The sequence below is a fragment of the Bufo bufo genome, chromosome 2 (assembly GCF_905171765.1).
Source record: "Bufo bufo chromosome 2, aBufBuf1.1, whole genome shotgun sequence".
In the NCBI taxonomy this organism is placed as follows: Eukaryota; Metazoa; Chordata; class Amphibia; order Anura; family Bufonidae; genus Bufo; species Bufo bufo.
Window position 1 is genome coordinate 69,329,045 of NC_053390.1, and position 17,192 is coordinate 69,346,236.

Sequence of the window (17,192 nt, forward strand, 5' to 3'; positions counted from 1 at the left end):
CGTTATAGTGAATGAGGCCCGGCGGAATCCCGGCAGTGACGATCCGGAAGGCAGATGTGAAACAGGCCTAAGATGACTGCCTGCTGTGCAAATACAAGCCACAGGGAAACTGCATAACTGTGGATGCAGCCAGGGATGTGAAAGGAGCAGTAAGATATCCGTTTAAGCAGCTTATTCTGCAATAAAACTGAAAAGCACAAATCAAGTCCGTTCTTGCAGCTGATGTGGGAAAACGAGCCAGCGGAAGGACCTGAGCGACTTTCACAAAGGCCAGATTTTGACGACTATACGACTGGGTCAAAGCATCTCCAAAATGGTAGGTCTTGTGGGGTGTTCCCAGTATGTAGTGGTTAGTATTGATTGAAAGTGGTCCAAGAAAGGACAACTGGTGAACCAGAAACAGGGCAATGGGCATCCAAGGCATTGATAGGTGTGAGGCTAGCCCATCTGGTCTGATAACGGCAACGACAGACAGGTGTCTGTATAGCAGCTTACTGTTGGGTTGTGCAGCTGCAGATCGGTCACAGCGCCCATGCCCGGTCCACTGCCGAAACCATGTACAATGGGTATCAGAACCGGAGCAATGGAAGATGGTGACCTGGCAATATGATGCTCCAGGTGATGTTCTGCTGCGAAACCTTGGGTCCTGGCATTCGTTTGACTAACATTTATTACCTCGCTAAACATGGCCCAGACAAGTACCCCCATCATGGCAGCGGCCTCTTTTGGCAAGCACGTCAGATTCATTTTCTTTCGCATTTATTCACGGACAGATAGATACTTACAAATTACCCTGAGGGCTCAGCTTTCCAGACATGGTAGTCTACAGTACTCTCTATATCAGGACGCCTTGTAAACAAAGCTTTATTGGAGATTCACAATGTTAACGGCTGGGGAAAAGTAAAAAAAAAATAAAAATAAAAAACGCCCCACCGACGCACACTATTCCGAGTACATTAAAACCCATTTAAATCTAATAAATGTTAGGAAAACCGCGAGCTGACTGAACGGCAGGCGTCGATTCGGCGGGTTCGGTCGACAATTAACCGCTTTTCCGTGTTGCTCGTTGGACGCTGTAAATTGAAATTATTTCCTAGTGAGCGTTAAATAGACTGGTTATTTTGCAGAACTGCCCTAAATAAAACCGGGATAAGTGATATTAATGTCCTATGGTCAGTATTATTGAACCTCGAAAGCAATAAAGTTTATGAGTCGATAAATATTACATTTGCCGGGTTCGTTAAGATTCTGCCCGAGTCGCCGGCGCTTATTACAGATTGTAACCACCAAATCCACAATACATTATTCATATTCGGGGTGTCACCAAAGTGATGGATTGCCGGGAGAGGCTGTCCTTTATATAAATCAACAAATAAAAATGCAAATGCTAACATTTTCGGCTACAACCTCCCCCCCCCCCCCCCCATCTTGTCCTGAATGGGGAATGAAAATTTTCACATTATATCGACAGCAAGCAGAGAGGACAATTAACGACCTGCTCCCGGAGTAAGTGGGAGATTAATTTAGCGATGCCGGCTTTTATCACCTGCATATGGAGCTGCACCGGTCAATTCTGGCTACTTGCACTTTTCACTGAAGAGATAATAAAATAAAGAAACAAGTTTAATCTGACGTTCCCCCCTCACCGCGTCAGGACTGCAAATGTCACAGTCTCCCCCTCCCCTTTAAGGAAAAGTTGGACTAAAGAAAAAGTTTAAGGTTTTTTTTTTTTCCCCCCTCGACTTCTTGGAAAACTATAAATTATCTCTGCGTAACGACTGCCAAGTGTGAAACAAAATTCTGTATGCGGTGGACACAAGGAAACTCCTCACTGCAAGACGCTGATTTATTAAGCGCTCTGCCGCATAAAATCTACATAAACAGTCTTGGCTTTTAGTTATGTTTTACAGATGGACTTACATGGAGCATTGTACTCTAGTCACATTAAAAGCTGCAGCCAGATTTCTGCTGATTCTCACATATCACTGCTGCCCCCTGCTGGTCAGTAATAAAGCCACAACATCAGACACATTTCTTCCTTAAAGGGCATCTGTCAGCAGCTTTGTACCTAGTGTAAGACTGCGCAGGGACACACCTCTGACTGGTAACAGCCATCTGGACCTTTATTTCAAACCACTGGCAATTCATTCATAAATTCTAGTAGGAATAATAAAGGGATGGCACAACATAGACTCCTAAGAACAGATGCTTCGAAATCGTTATAACATGTGGATGAAACAGACATCAGGTGAGGTGACAGCTTGTTTTTAACAGTACATCGCTTTGGTTGCGGACTGGAGCTAATTATTGAGGGATGCGCTAACACAATGGATTGCCTGTATTGGATTTGTGGGAATTTGACGGTTTGCTTTTTATGCAGTCCTAATCTCTTGTATTGGGACCCCTGCTGGTTCAGTGTCTGTACAAGGCACACTCGACTGTGGTGCACTGTAGCCATGACATTAGAAACTACACAATCTGAAGAAGTACGGATGGAACAAAGTTTGACTTGACACTTAAGGCCAGGTTCACATCAATGTTTCGTTTTCCGACCGTCTGATCTGTCAGAAGAACAGAAGAAAAAATAAAATAAAATCCTTTATTTTAAGTATCCATTGCGGTCATTTTGCATCCATTTTAGCCATATCTATCTGAGATCCGTTATTTTATATGCAATAAAAAGTCCTTCGTGGACGACTAAAATAATGGATCTTAGATGGAAATGGCCAAAACGGATGCAAAATGAGCACAATGGATGCTTAAAATAAAGGATCCGTTTTTTCTCTCTTTTTTGTTTTATGCTCAATCGGAAAACAAAACGGCGATGTGAACCCGGCTTAACACGTTAAATGTTGTACACTTTATAGCAACATTTAACACAATGTAAAACATTGAAGCTCCAGATAACAATTGCTGCAACGGTGTATTCACATCTGAAGAGCAGTATCATGTCTTATAGCCCAGACTAGGGATGAGCAAATCGACTTTGGATGAAACATCCGAAGGCGATTGGCATAAAACTTCGCTCGCGCCGTACAGTATTGGACCAAAGTTTTATGCAAATCGACTTCAGATGTTTTATCCGAAAATCGATTTGCTCATCCCTAGTCCAGACGCATTAAAATCTTCTACATCCAAGTTCACTTGATTCTCTCCCCTCTTGGTTCAGTAACAAACATTTTTTTTGTACAGGTGAAACTCGAAAAATGTGAATATCGTGCAAAGGTTCATTTATTTCAGTAATGCAACTTAAAAGGTGAAACTAATATACGAGATAGACTCATTACATGCAAAGCGAGATATTTCAAGCCTTTGTTATAATTTGGATGATTATGGCTTACAGCTTATGAAAACCCCCAAATCACAATCTCAGGTCCCCTTTGCTCAGGGGCTATGGATTAATTAGCGGACTGGAGTGCGACACTTTGAGCCTAGAAGAATATTGACCCTTTTCACAAAATTCTAATTTTATGAGATTGTGACTTTGGGGTTTTCATAAGCTGTGAGCCATAATCATCCAAATTATAACAAATAAAGGCTTGAAATATCTCACTTTGCATGTAATGAGTCTATCTCGTATATTAGTTTCACCTTTTAAGTTGCATTACTGAAATAAATGAACTTTTGCACGATATTCTAATTTTTTAAGTTTCACCTGTAGTTCTTCCACGTGCTCCACAGCAAATATCCAGTTCCAGGGCAGAGCCCTATGTGCGGTGCAGCATGGGTAAAGTATAAATAAATGTTTGTGTAGTGCCTCGTCCTCCATCATCTGCGAGGACTTGGTCTCATTAAGATGCTTATTTCATGGCTTGTGATATCTATTCTCAGTGCTGCCCCCGTTTCTGGATCCCGGCTGGTGGGAGGTATCCTGTATACCCCAGGTAATAAAACTACATCTCCAACGCCCATCTGCTTTAGAGTTTCTCTGCCAGGGGATAGAGGGAGAGACGCTCGGGGATATACACTGAACAAAAATATAAACGCAACACTTTTTTTGCTCCCATTTTGCATGAGCTGAACTCAAAGATCTGAAACATTTTCTACATACACAAAAGACCCATTACTCTCAAATATTGTTCACAAATCTGTGTAAATCCGTATTAGTGAGCACTTCTCCTTTGCCGAGATAATCCATCCCACCTCACAGGTGTAGCATATCAAGGTGCTGATTAGACAGAATGAATATTGCACAGGTGTGCCTTAGACTGCCCACAATAAAAGGCCACTCTGAAATGTGCAGTTTTATCACAGAGCACAATGCCACAGATGTCGCAACCTTTGAGGGAGCGTGCAATTGGCATGCTGACTGCAGGAATGTCTATCAGAGCTGTTGCACGTGAAATTAATGTTCATTTCTCTACCATAAGCCGTCTCTAAAGGCGTTTCAGAGAATTTGGCAGTACATCCAACCGGCCTCACAACCGCAGACCATGTGTAACCACAGCAGCCCAGGACCTCCACATCCAGCATGTTCACCTCCATGATCATCTGAGACCAGCCACCCAGACAGCTGCAGCAACAATCGGTTTGCAATACTAAAGAATTTCTACGCAAACTGTCAGAAACCATCTCAGAGAAGCTCATCTGTATGCTCGTCGTCCTCATCGGGGTCTGGACCTGACTGAAGTTTGTCGTAACCGACTTGAGTGGGCAAATGCTCACATTCGATGGCGTCTGGCACGTTGGAGAGGCGTTCTGTTCACAGATAAGTCCCGGTTTTCACTGTTCAGGGCAGATGACAGGCAGCGTGTGTGGCGTCGTGTGGGTGAGCGGTTTGCTAAAGTCAACGTTGTGGATCGATTGGCCCATGGTGGCGGTTATGGTATGGGCAGGCATATGTTATGGACAACGAACACAGGTGCATTTTATTGATGGCATTTTGAGTTCCTGAGGCCCATTGTTGTGCCATTCATCCATGACCATCACCTCATGTTGCAGCAGGATAATGCATGGCCCCATATTGCAAGGATCTGTACACAATTCCTGGAAACTGAAACATCCCAGTTCTTGCATGCCTAGCATACTCACCGGACATGTCACCCATTGAGCATGTTTGGGATGCTCTGGATCGGCGTATACGACAGCGTGTTCCAGTTCCTGTCAATATTCTGCAACTTCGCACAGCTATTGAAGAGGAGTGGACCAACATTCCACAGGCCACAATCAACAACCTGATCAACTCTATGCGACGGAAATGTGTTGCACTGCGTGAGGCAAATGGTGGCCACACCAGATACTGACTGGTTCATTCCATTTCAGAGTGTCCTTTTATTGTGGGCAGTCTAAGGCACACCTGTGCAATATTCATGCACACAGGTTCAGTATTCAGTTGCTAAAGTCATGGACTTCGAATAAGGCTTTGTGCACACGGCCGTGTTCGTATTTCGGTCTGCAAAATACTGATTTCTTGCATCTTCTCACTCTCCTCAATGGAAAGGCCGGGAACTGGCCATGTTCTATAATTTGTGGATCCATAAAAAAAAAACACAATTGTGTGCATGGCCCCATAGAAATAAATGGGTCGTGTGCTATCTGCCAAAAAATGTGAATAGCACACGGAAGAAAAAATAGACGTGGGAGGATGCGGAAAGCCACACCTGCCCGCAGTGGGAACGGAGGCATGTTCATGTGCCAAAAGTATGCAGCCATGGGTGGCCGCTGTCCACCTTGTGTCCCTCATCAGATGACCAGATAAGCATCAGCTGTGGACATGCTCTCTGTATCAGTCATCACTAGTTCTAGCTCCTGAGAGTGCCTTACTTCCCTGGAGCCCAGCTTGCATCAAACCTAGCTCTATGGACCTGCTGAATTTCACAGGACTTAACTCAGCAGTTTGGCCCCAAAACGCGCTAGCCTATTGATGACTGAAGCTATACGATCGGGTCATCCAGTGCTAAACTTACTTGTCCTTTCATTTAATGGCCGACTGAGCTATATACTGTACAGCTGGAACACGGATAAATAGCAACACTCCTACCCTGACACGGAGCATCAAACGTCCAGCTATGAACAATTCTGCTTTTATCACAATCCTCTCTGAGCAGACGGAGGAGAATGATTGCAGCCGCCTCGGTTCTAATGCATTTAGTGGCTCTGGCGAGGGTTCATTCTGTCTCCATTTCGAGGGATTTTGTCTCTCATCCCGTCCGGGAATGAAATATTGATGAAAATGGGCACTAGAAAAAAAAGCTGCCACCAGCAAGAAATAATATTCCTGAATATAATTATGCTCCATTTCAAAAGTAATGCATTTAAATTTATATCAAATGCCTCCAAACGGCCTCGGACGCCAATCCCAATAAGGCAGGATTATGGGATCGAGGTAACTGTTCCTGTCAATTACCAAGACTTGATTTTCAATTTATATTCAAAAGCAGGTTTTTTTGTTCCATACACGGGGAGAACGTCTCAATTCCAGGTAAGTTTCAATTACAGAGGATTTCTAGTGACAGGCAATAAACAAATAGATTTATAGGCAGAGACCCCCTTCACTCCCCCTCCACCCCACCCCAGTCGTTCATGGATGACAGGAAAAGCCGGCTGTCGAGATGGAGTCACTGAATATTAACGTACACACAAGACCGGATTCATTACAACGCTCTGTATGGATTATGCTGCAGTTCGGTGACCCGGAACGCTTGAAATGGGGCTAGGCGCCTTAAAATCCCAACACGTGACTGGGACATGTAAGAGGAAGCTACTGGTGAGGGGCGAGACCCAGGCTCCGACCAACAAAGGTTCAATGACTGACAGGAGGAGGGTGAGGTAAGACAAGAAGAATCAGCCCATTATCAAATTATTATATTAATAAGCAAGGGATCACTGCACTCAACACCTTCCCCTTTATGGAAGCCTTAAAGGGGTTCTCCCATGATTAATGTAAAAAATCTAAATCAGACACCATATAGTACATGACAATCTCTTTCTAACAAAGCTAGAACCAGCCCTGTACCTCACATGGATCCAGAGATCTCCCCATTCATTGCTCTGCTAGATTTATAATCAAGCTGACAGCTCAAGGGTGTGCCCCTTTAAGGGTGCGTCCTTTCTGCTGCTGCGGGTGGCCATTGAGGGATGGAACTGAGCGTGTAGCTCAACCTCAGAGAGCTGGACAGAGAATTTAAGTAAAGGGCAAACAGCAGGTGGCGCTACACAGATAGATTTCATTGAATAACTCAATGGCTACACAATTTATATATTTTTTTTTAATTACATGCAATTACAAAAGAATTCAGATCCAGGTGCTGGTTTAAAAAATGTAGAATATTTTCAGTGTGACAACCCATTAAGGACATATCTGATTAACCTGCTTAATGACCAGGCCAATCTGGGTTTTAAAGGGGTTGTCAGAGTAAAAATCTACCCAGTGCCGTAAATGTGATAAAATAAGAACATATAGCCACTGCTGCTCCTCCAGTTTTTTGCTGCAGTGATGTTACCACTTCAGCTAATAATGGCCCCTTAGTGGTCTCATGCTGTATGCCTCTGAGGCCAGTGGCTGGCTGCAGCAGCCATATACAGCGATATCACTTCTTCAACCTGTAAAAAGAGGTGTGGACCGGAGAGGCAGTGCTGGAAACCGCTGGGGTCTAAGGGTGGCCATACACAGTCAATAGCTGTCGGCTGAACGGTTATTTGGCCGGCCGCTCTCTCTCCTGACGCCCCCATGTGTGTACGTGTATTAAATGTGGGGAGAGGAAAAGGCAGCTGCCAGATCTTCAGGGAGAACAAAAGGATTCAATGAAAATATTCAATTCACCTCATCCTTCTCTATGATGTCGGGGTGAAGTCAGGAGCTCCCCAAACACATTCAAATGTTGGCCGAACCCGCCATTCTCGGCCAACAATACACTAATGTGTATGGCGGCCTTGAAAGGGTTATCCAACCCCTGAAATGTCCCCCCTTATGCCTGGGCCCCTCACACACAATATACTTACCACGCCTCCCAGCACCCACACCTCAATGCTAGGGAGGCTCGCCCCCATCTGCCATTGGCACCCCCCCCTTTCGTGGAGAAGCAGCGGCAGTCGTGCGGGGACTAGGAGCAACGCGGGTTCCGGGGAGCGAGCTAAGTATATTGTGTGCGAGGGGCCCGGGTGTATGGTGCAGCATTTCATGGGTTGGATAACCCCTTTAAGTGGTACATATTAGATGATCATATTTAGGGACACTGGGGAGATTTTGACATAAATCTGACAACCCCTTTAATGATGCCCTACATAATGTTTTCCTTTCCACATTTCAGGAGCAATATCTTTTTTATCTTTCCCTGACGTGGCTGAACGCGGGTGTAATGTGCTGTTTATGGGTATATATAAAATTTTCTGTCATTTGTATAATTTTTTGCTACGTGGATATAAAAGAAAACATAATTTTGTAAATGACATTGTTCTACATTAAATAACCTGTTAAATTAATTCTTCGTGTTATTAGGCTCTTGTGGATCTGTAATAGGTGCAGGTTTTTGGTTTTACACACAAACTATACAAGAAAATATGGTTTACTCTAGATTGAATTTTTTTTATTACATTTTTAATCCCTATGTCGCAGGCTGTTATTAGGATAACACTCGCCCCAAAACAGGCTGAGTGTACAGACAGCATCCAGACTCTTCCTAGGTCTCCAGGGCTGAAGGACCTTTCCCCCCCCCAAGTCCCTGAGAAATCAGGGGACTCTCCTGAAGCGAGGAACCCACTTCATGTTGTGCGCAGCTGAAGGGTTAAACTGCCTAGATTGGAAGTGCCTTAGATCCCCGTCTTAAAACCCCCATACAAATTATTGAGAAAATCAGATTCGGTCGACACTCTAATGTATGGGGGGCTCCCAAATCTCCCTCAACAAATGATGTGGGGAGAGAGACAGATTGGGCGAAATTAATATTTTCACCTGAATCTTTTGTTCTTCCAGAAGATAAGTTGGCACTAGAGATGCCTGACAGCAGCTTTCTCCCCTCTCCCCATACAAATTAATGAGATGTTGAGAATAGTGGATTGGGCTGAGACTCTAATGTGTATGAGGAGCTCCCAACTCCCCCAACAAATGATGGGAGGAGAGACAGATTGGGTGAAATGGATATTTTCGACCAAAGCTTTTGATCTTCCAGAAGATAAATTGCCACCAGAGCTGCCTGGCAGCAGCTTTCTCCCCCCAGCCCATAGAATACACATACACGTTTGGCCGAGTCGAACTTATATGTGCATGACTGACATCTTTTTTCTTATTGTAACCAGTGGTGGGGAGGAGCTGGGAAGTCATTAATGTGAGGGCCCCCTGAAGCGTGCTCTGTGCCCTGCAGTGATAATGGCGCTGGCAGCTTCCCCCAGCCATACCAGCTGATCTATAGCTATCCAGCAAGTGGACCCCTGGAAAACCAGAGAACCTGTCATCAGAAAAGGGGCTCCTCCTGCCTAAATATCTGCACTGCTCAGAAACTGTGATGTGATGCAATGCAACATATCAGCTTCTTCAAACTTCTCGTGGGTGGGGCACTGTTCCTTATCACTGTACGGTGATGGGTCTGGCATGGTGGCTCGTGGCTTACAATTAAGGTATTTACATGCAACCCAGCCAAAGAAGATACAATGAATACTAAGGAGAGTACAGGATGCCACCGGCCTCTTCTCCTACCTGTACAGCTCTCTGTGCTCCAGGGATGGCCCTTGGTTTTTCACCTCTACCCTGGGACTTTTCACCGCAGGAGATGTAGCGGCATCCTTTGTAGATCCTGGAAGAAATAGAGATAAGCAATAAAGGCAAAGATAAACCATTGAAGAGAATAATGCAGATTCTGCAATAAGCTGAAATGAAACATTCTGATGCAACCAATTCGGAAGGAAGGATTCAATTTACTCAAAGATAAATAAGATCAATAATCTACATGAGGAGGGATTCTTAGTCCTTAAGCGGTTCTAGAAAGCTGCTCCATTCATTATGGCTTTTTTTATTAAGGTCTTCTTTATTTCTTCTGTATTTTCTTTGCCCTGGAAGGAGCTTTCTATTGGGCTCAGTTTCTGCCCCTGCTGATTAATGCACAAGTAATAGGCGCTCTGTGCACATTTCTGGATCACATAATGGTTGTGAAGTTCCAGGCTCCTTCACTGACCGTCCTAATGAAGTCAAATTATAGTGTACCAGCAACAACCCCTATAGACAGGACTACGACCACTGCCATACTGCTCCTCAATGGACAGGAATAAAACTACTATACAATATGATAAGTATTATAGCACACAGGGGAGTCCCATTATTATGAGCACGTCATACTTTCCACGTTGGCAGCGTGCTGCTCATGAAGGAGGTCAGGTGTGCTGAACTGGCACGGTGGGTATATAAGGTGTGCTGAGCTGGCTCAGTGGGTATATAAGGTGTGCTGAACTGGCTCAGTGGGTATATAAGGTGTGCTGAACTGGCTCGGTGGGTATATAAGTTGCGCGATAGGCTGTCTGCACACATATCCCTCATTGCTGTCATGGGTAGAAGCGCCAACTTAATTGCAAAAAGGGAGGATTATTGGCTTTTGGGCCAAGGGTGGCGGAATTTATGAAACTGCGCAGTGTGAAGTGTTCTTGTGCTGCCGTGTTGAAAGTGTATTGTGAATGGACAAATGGCGTCATTGCGAATAAGAGAGGTGGGAACTGTGGAATAAGAGAGGTGGGAACTGTGGAATAAGAGAGGTGGGAACAGGGACTACCAGACGTGTCTAATACAACAGTTCAGCGAACCTTACTACATATGGGGCTGTGAAACAGACATATGGTCATGGCACCTCTGCTAATGAAGTTGCATCGGCACAAAAGGCTTCAATTTTCGCAGCCGTATCAGAATTGGATGGCAAAGGGTTTCTTCTCTTAAGGCCTCATGCACACGGCCATGTTCCGCGGACGAGAGCGGTCCGTGGTAACCCGGCCGGGATTCCTTCTGACAGCAGGAGCGCACGGCGTCATTGGTTGCTATGAGGCCGTGCGCTTCATGCCGCCGCTGCATAAGGTGGAACACGGCCGTGTGCATGAGGCCTTAGAGTCATATTTTCTTCTTCATTGAACGAATGGATGGATGTTGGCGTGTAAGGTGAGAAACATCAGAAACTTCTACCTCCAGCCATTGGTGGAAGAGCACAAGCTGGTGGTGGCAGCGTAATGATTTGGGGAGGTTTTCGTCGCATTCTCTGGGGCCACTCATTCATGTGGAAGGCACCCAATTTTTTTTGATAAGAATCCATCCTTGCAGATCACGTACACCCATACATGCTGATTGTATTCCCTGGGGCAGACTGGATCTTGCCGCAGGACAATGGAACATGTCACACAGCTGGAAATGTCTGACACTGGTTGGAGGGGCATGACCAAGACTTCAAAGTACTACCCTCGCCCCCTAATTCCTCAGACTTGTACCCAATTGAGCATCTGTGGGACCACCCCGATCGCTGTGTTTGCTCTATGGATCCTTCCCCACGCCCCCTCCAGCAGCTGTGGGTGCACTTCAGTCAGCATGGCTCCAGATACCTGTGACCACCTACCAGGACCTTATGGGGTCACCCCCAGCCCGTCTAGCTGCTGCACACGGTGGATACTCTGGATATTAGCTGGTGGCTACTGGCTAATATCGCTGGTGAGATGGTTCTCTTTCTTGAGAGACACCTCTTTTCATATTTCCCATGGAGCACGGAGTACGGAGTACTTCTAGTAAGTCTCCATACAGGACCGGTCTCTTTAAGGAGATTCAGCACTCTGCCTAAGTTCATTCATGCAGCGAATTCTGCTCCGGAGAAGGGACTTCATATAAATGGAGCTCACAAAGTTTACTGGCAGAAATTGATTGGCGCTAGCTTATCCCAGACTGAAGAGCTGGAAAATGACTGTGAATTCGATGAGCACAACACAAAGCGCTGAAATGTCAGCGGACTATGCAGCCCCAGTAATAGGGCCTGAACCCCTGTTAGTCAAAACTGATTTTGCTTCAAATTAGAAATTGATTTTTGCTGGACACAAGTCGTCTGCAGGCTCCGAGCTTTTGTTGCTGTGCAGTGAAAGGGATTAACCTCGCCTGCCGCTTGGGTTCAACCTGACGAAAACTCCTTTTAATGCAAGGACGGCCTTGGCTGGGTCGCGGGTTATTTCTTTACTTCCAGATCAAATCTTTGCAATTTCTTGCCTTTTTTGTATTGTGCTTATTTCTATAGTGTCCGCAACAAAGGGTGCAGAAATAAAAGTGGGAAAAAAGACAGAAGAATGGTCTTGTGATATGCCATCAATTGTACAATCAGTTAGGGTCCGACCTCTAAGACTACCGCTGGTCCTGAGGATGAAAGGGGCCGGCAGCAGTTTCCTGCACACCTAGGTGACCGGGAGCTCCACTGTGCAGGGGTGCAGCACTACACCAGCTTCATTCACATTTTTGCATCAATGAGATATGGTTTATGTAGTGAAATTCCTGTAATCCGGCACCAAATAAAGTCTAATAATCCAGTACAGGTCCAGAAGGAGAACATTGAGCAGACACCAATGAGGAGATCTAGGAGCAGAATTTTAGTAAAATTTTACACTAGGCTCTTGGTCTCCCTGATTCTTTATATACTTTTCGATGACTGTCAGCTAAATCCAGAATATCTGATGATCTGGCACCCATAAGATCTCACTGATCTCAGACTAAAGTTTTCTGTAAGGCCTCATGCACACGGACGTTTTTTTTTTTGCAGTCTGCAAAAACGGTTTCCGTTGTTCCGTCATCCATGTCCGTTTTTTCTTCCGTGGGTCTTCCTTGATTTTTAGAGGATCCACGGACATGAAAAATGAAAAAAAAAAATCTAAGTCAAGTCTGCCTTTGAAATGATAGGAAAAAACGGACACGGATCATGGACACGGATGACAATCTTGTGTGCATCCGTGATTTTTCACGGACCCATTGACTTGAATGGGTCTGTGAACCGTTGTCCGTGAAAAAAATAGGACAGGTCCTATTTTTTTCACGAACTGGAAACACGGATCACGGACGCGGATGGCAAACGGTGCATTTTCCGATTTTTCTACGGACCCATTGAAAGTCAATGGGTCAGCGAAAAAAAAAACGGAAAACGGAACAACGGCCGCGGATGCACACAACGGTCGTGTGCATGAGGCCTAAAGGGAATTTAAAAGGGTTGCCCCATTACAACAACGTATCCCCTTATCCAGTTTCTGATCAGTGAGGTCCGACTGGCATGGTCTCCTGTATGAATGGAGTGGCAGACATACCATTCGTGTCCACTGCTCCATTCAGGTCCATGACAAGTGCTTGGCTATCTCCAGCAGTCCCCACAAAGTTCAATGAATTAATGCCTGCCGCTCCATTCAAAAAGTAGAACACGGGTCCCCGTGATCACCACAGGATAGAAGATAACTAATGGATTGATGGGGGTCCAGCTGATAAGAACAGGGGTTCCACGTTCCCTGAATGATGGGAAGGGTGGTGGAGCATGCTCAGTGCCACTCCACTCACTCTGTATGAGACTGCTGGAGATAGCCAAGTACAGCACTCCCACAGAAAATGAATGGAGTGGCAGCACACATGCTAGACCAGTCCATTCATTTGGGAAACGTGGAACTCCTGTTCTAGAGATCGGTGGGCGTCCCAGTGGGCGGACCCCTCACTGATCAGATATGTACCCCCCACCCTGTGGATATAGATCTTGGGAGAAAGCGGAACGTCTTGTGCTCAGTGCTTATTCTATTGCAGTTCTGTGCTGAAAACAAACACCAGATTGTACAATGCAGATTCACTAGAAGGAAAGGAAATTCACTATAAATATGACCAGCCAATAATCTGTACAAGTCTCATCCACAAGTCTCATTGAGGTGAGATGAAAACTAAAACAATACATTGGCAAAGATGGAACAGATGCCCAGGGTAACCATAGGCTTCACAGAAATGAGCGGTGGGTTTGATTAGCTGGCATAGGCAACTACTTGACTTTTTCTCTCCACCAGTTCGGATAAGTCTCCCCCATTGTTTTAACCATGGAGTGGACCCGCTTACCTCTAATGACAGTGGACGGCTGCGGGGCACACAATCCATTTCTCTGCCCCTCGACATCTAATCTGGAAGCTCTTCCTTCGGACTCGTTTTGGCTGGGACTGAGTGGTTTTCTCCTGCCCTTACTGGATGCAGGGGTCGGGATCACTGGGCTGCAAGGAACAAGACAGAAACCATTCAGCTATGAAGATCCCGGCTAACAAATATCAAACCACATGAAACCGAGCAGGAAAAATCATACGAGCTGGCACTGCCAAGCCCCAGGGCCAGATGACGGGATCCTATTCTGCCAGGCCAAAGAGGACAGAGTCTGGATATTGGCATTTAACGGCTTCTGTTCTGCGGAGAAGCAATCATTACCCTCAAAGAGATCAGGACACAGAGCTCTTCAGACAGTGGCATGGAGGTGTGTGATGGAAAGGTCGGCAGTACAGTGCCCGCACAGGGTGAAATCCTTGCAGGCAGTTTTGCGTCAGTCTATGTTGGCGTACTTCATGACCAATTTATCAAATGTAAAGCTAAAGTCCCCTAGGCCAAGCCCAGCCAATGGAATTTGCCATATTTTTGGTCACTTTTTTTTCTTGCAATGTGTTGTGAAGAGCTCATGCAAAGAAGAACAATGTAATAATCACCACACGACCGGCAGATGTGACATTACATCTAGCAACGTCCAGATTTACTCGCTGATGGTGCCATGGACAGGAGTGGTGAGTGCGGCACCATCGCTTCTGAAAACTGATCTGCCTCCTCACGCCGACTGCTCTGCCTGTGTAAATCAGGATCAGGATGAACATGACTACAGCGAACACATAGGCTGAGCAGAGCTGCCATGTACAGAATGGTGGAAAGCCACAGAGGAACTAATTGTCCAAAGCAATGAGCCAGGTGACAAACCCCTGGCTCATATTGGTGGTCACCCAGCTTTCCCAGAAACAGATCTCTACTTTCTCCCTTTCATACTCCTTATACCAAACACATATAGCCTCTCTAATATCTATGCATATCAGATACAAAGGAGAGATCACTCTCCTATATCTCTCTCACATCAATCCCTCTAATCTCTCTTCCTCTCTCTCTCCCTCTCATAACTCTCTCTTACATCTCTCTTCCCCTCTCTCCCTCTCTCTTATATCTCTCCCTCCCCTCTCTTACATCTCTCTCCCTCTCTCTTACATCTCTCTCCCTCTCTCTTACATCTCTCTCCCTCTCTCTTACATCTCTCTCCCTCTCTCTTACATCTCTCTCCCTCTCTCTTACATCTCTCTCCCTCTCTCTTACATCTCTCTCCCTCTCTCACATCTCTCTCTTACATCTCTCCCCCTCTCTCTTACATCTCTCCCCCTCTCTCTTACATCTCTCCCCCTCTCTCTTACATCTCTTTCCCTCTCTCACATCTCTCTCTTACATCTCTCTCCCTCTCTCTTACATCTCTCTCCCTCTCTCTTACATCTCTCTCCCTCTCTCTTACATCTCTCTTCCCCTCTCTTACATCTCTCTCCCTCTCTCTTACATCTCTCTCCCTCTCTCTTACATCTCTCCCTCTCTCTTACATCTCTCTCCCTCTCTCTTACATCTCTCTCCCTCTCTCTTACATCTCTCTCCCTCTCTCTTACATCTCTCTCCCTCTCTCTTACATCTCTCTCCCTCTCTCTTACATCTCTCTCCCTCTCATTCTCCTTTCTCCATCTCCTCCTACATTTTACACACACTACCATCAGACCTGTGCATTTCGCATAGAGAAATCATTTCTCTGGCGGTAAACACCTACTGTATGATAAGGATGATGGCGGTAGATTGCTGGTATTTTTCACAATATCCATAAAGCAGCAGAACCTTGCAGCAAACACCTCCACCTTGTGAATAATTTAGAGCCGAGTTGGGTGCAATCTGAGTCTTTCTTCAGGGATGGGGAAGTTAAATACCTTTAATTTGTTCTAATTATTTCAAATTTGCAAGTTAATTATGGCTGATCATTAAATAACAAAAAGGACTGCGGTCTCCGCAGAGCTTTACCTTCCGCCCCTCGCATTACTTAAGCTACATTTCGGCATGCATGAATTAACTTTCTAAATAATCGCACATTTGACTAAATGGCTCTGGAAAATGAGATGCGGATCTTCGGGAAAGGCGATAATGGACATTACAAAGGGCTACTGGGACCAGGACTTCTAATGGGGTCTTATTTACTCCTCTTTAGGCTAAGGCAAGGCATCTCGGCATTAGAAAGCGCTCTATACGGGGCAGCCGCCGCTTCTTGCAGACGATAAAAGCAAAGTCCATTTAGAGAGAACTATAATTAATTTTCAAAGTGTGAGCGGAGAAACTTGTCTGAAACTAAACTCTGCGGGCGACTCCATGTGATGAATCCATCTCTGATCACGGGAAGGTTTGTGAGATTAAAAGATCAGAGTAGAAGACAAGAAAGCTGAAATTTCTGCATAAAGGTTTGTACACATTAAACAAACCTGTGTCGGACTGGACTTCCTTGGGCCAACCAGAAGAAATAATTTTGAGGGGCCACCCTATCAGCCTATGCAGAACATGTACACGTGCTCTCCCTAGTTTTATGGCATTAGACGTAGACATTAGTGGTAGGTGATTGCCTGTAAAGTCAGCTCAAAGTTGTATATTTTTCTGCTGGATTAGGGGTACATAGTTATATCAGAGCGTGGGCCTGTCGGAGGATCCTTTGGTACTCTAGCGGGCCAGTCCAACACTGATGAACCCTACATATAAGAAGTGATCGCAGAGTGTCCAGCTTCATGGATCACCAGAGATCAGCAAGCAAGTGGGCAATCTCCCTGCAGCGCCACCAGAGGAGAAAGTGAGCATTACACAGTTCCCAATGCAGCCAATATGCTAGCTGCCAGGAGTCAAGAAATTCAGCTCACCTGCCGGCTCCACTGGGATGCACGGAGTATCTCTGGACTCGGACCAATGAATTACTCATGATGACCATGAGAAAGGGCAAGCTACATACCCGAAACGCGTAGCTATGTACTGTATCCTTTGCTGTTTGGATTGTTTTTACTGGATGAAATAAAGACCGCCTTTATCTGGAAATTGGATGCTGGAATATACCCCATTCCTTTATTATGCTAGCTGCAGAATGAGTGGATATGTCCTCCAGAGGGAGAGTTGCTCTTTTTGGCCACTCTGTGCTCCAGCGAAGACCTAGTTT

At 45.4% G+C, this 17,192-nt stretch overlaps 1 protein-coding gene across 2 annotated transcripts in view; it reads right to left on the reverse strand.

Annotated features, from left to right (window-relative positions):
- The window catches only part of KIAA1328 (KIAA1328 ortholog), a 359,720-nt gene that overhangs the window by 198,940 nt on the left and 143,588 nt on the right, over positions 1–17,192 (reverse strand). For both annotated transcript variants that reach the window (XM_040421160.1, XM_040421159.1), the window contains exons 9-10: positions 14,015–14,163; positions 9,632–9,728 (exon numbers count right to left, since the gene is read on the reverse strand). In XM_040421160.1, the coding sequence (XP_040277094.1) occupies positions 9,632–9,728; positions 14,015–14,163 (246 nt within the window). The remainder of the gene's footprint in view (positions 1–9,631; positions 9,729–14,014; positions 14,164–17,192) is intronic.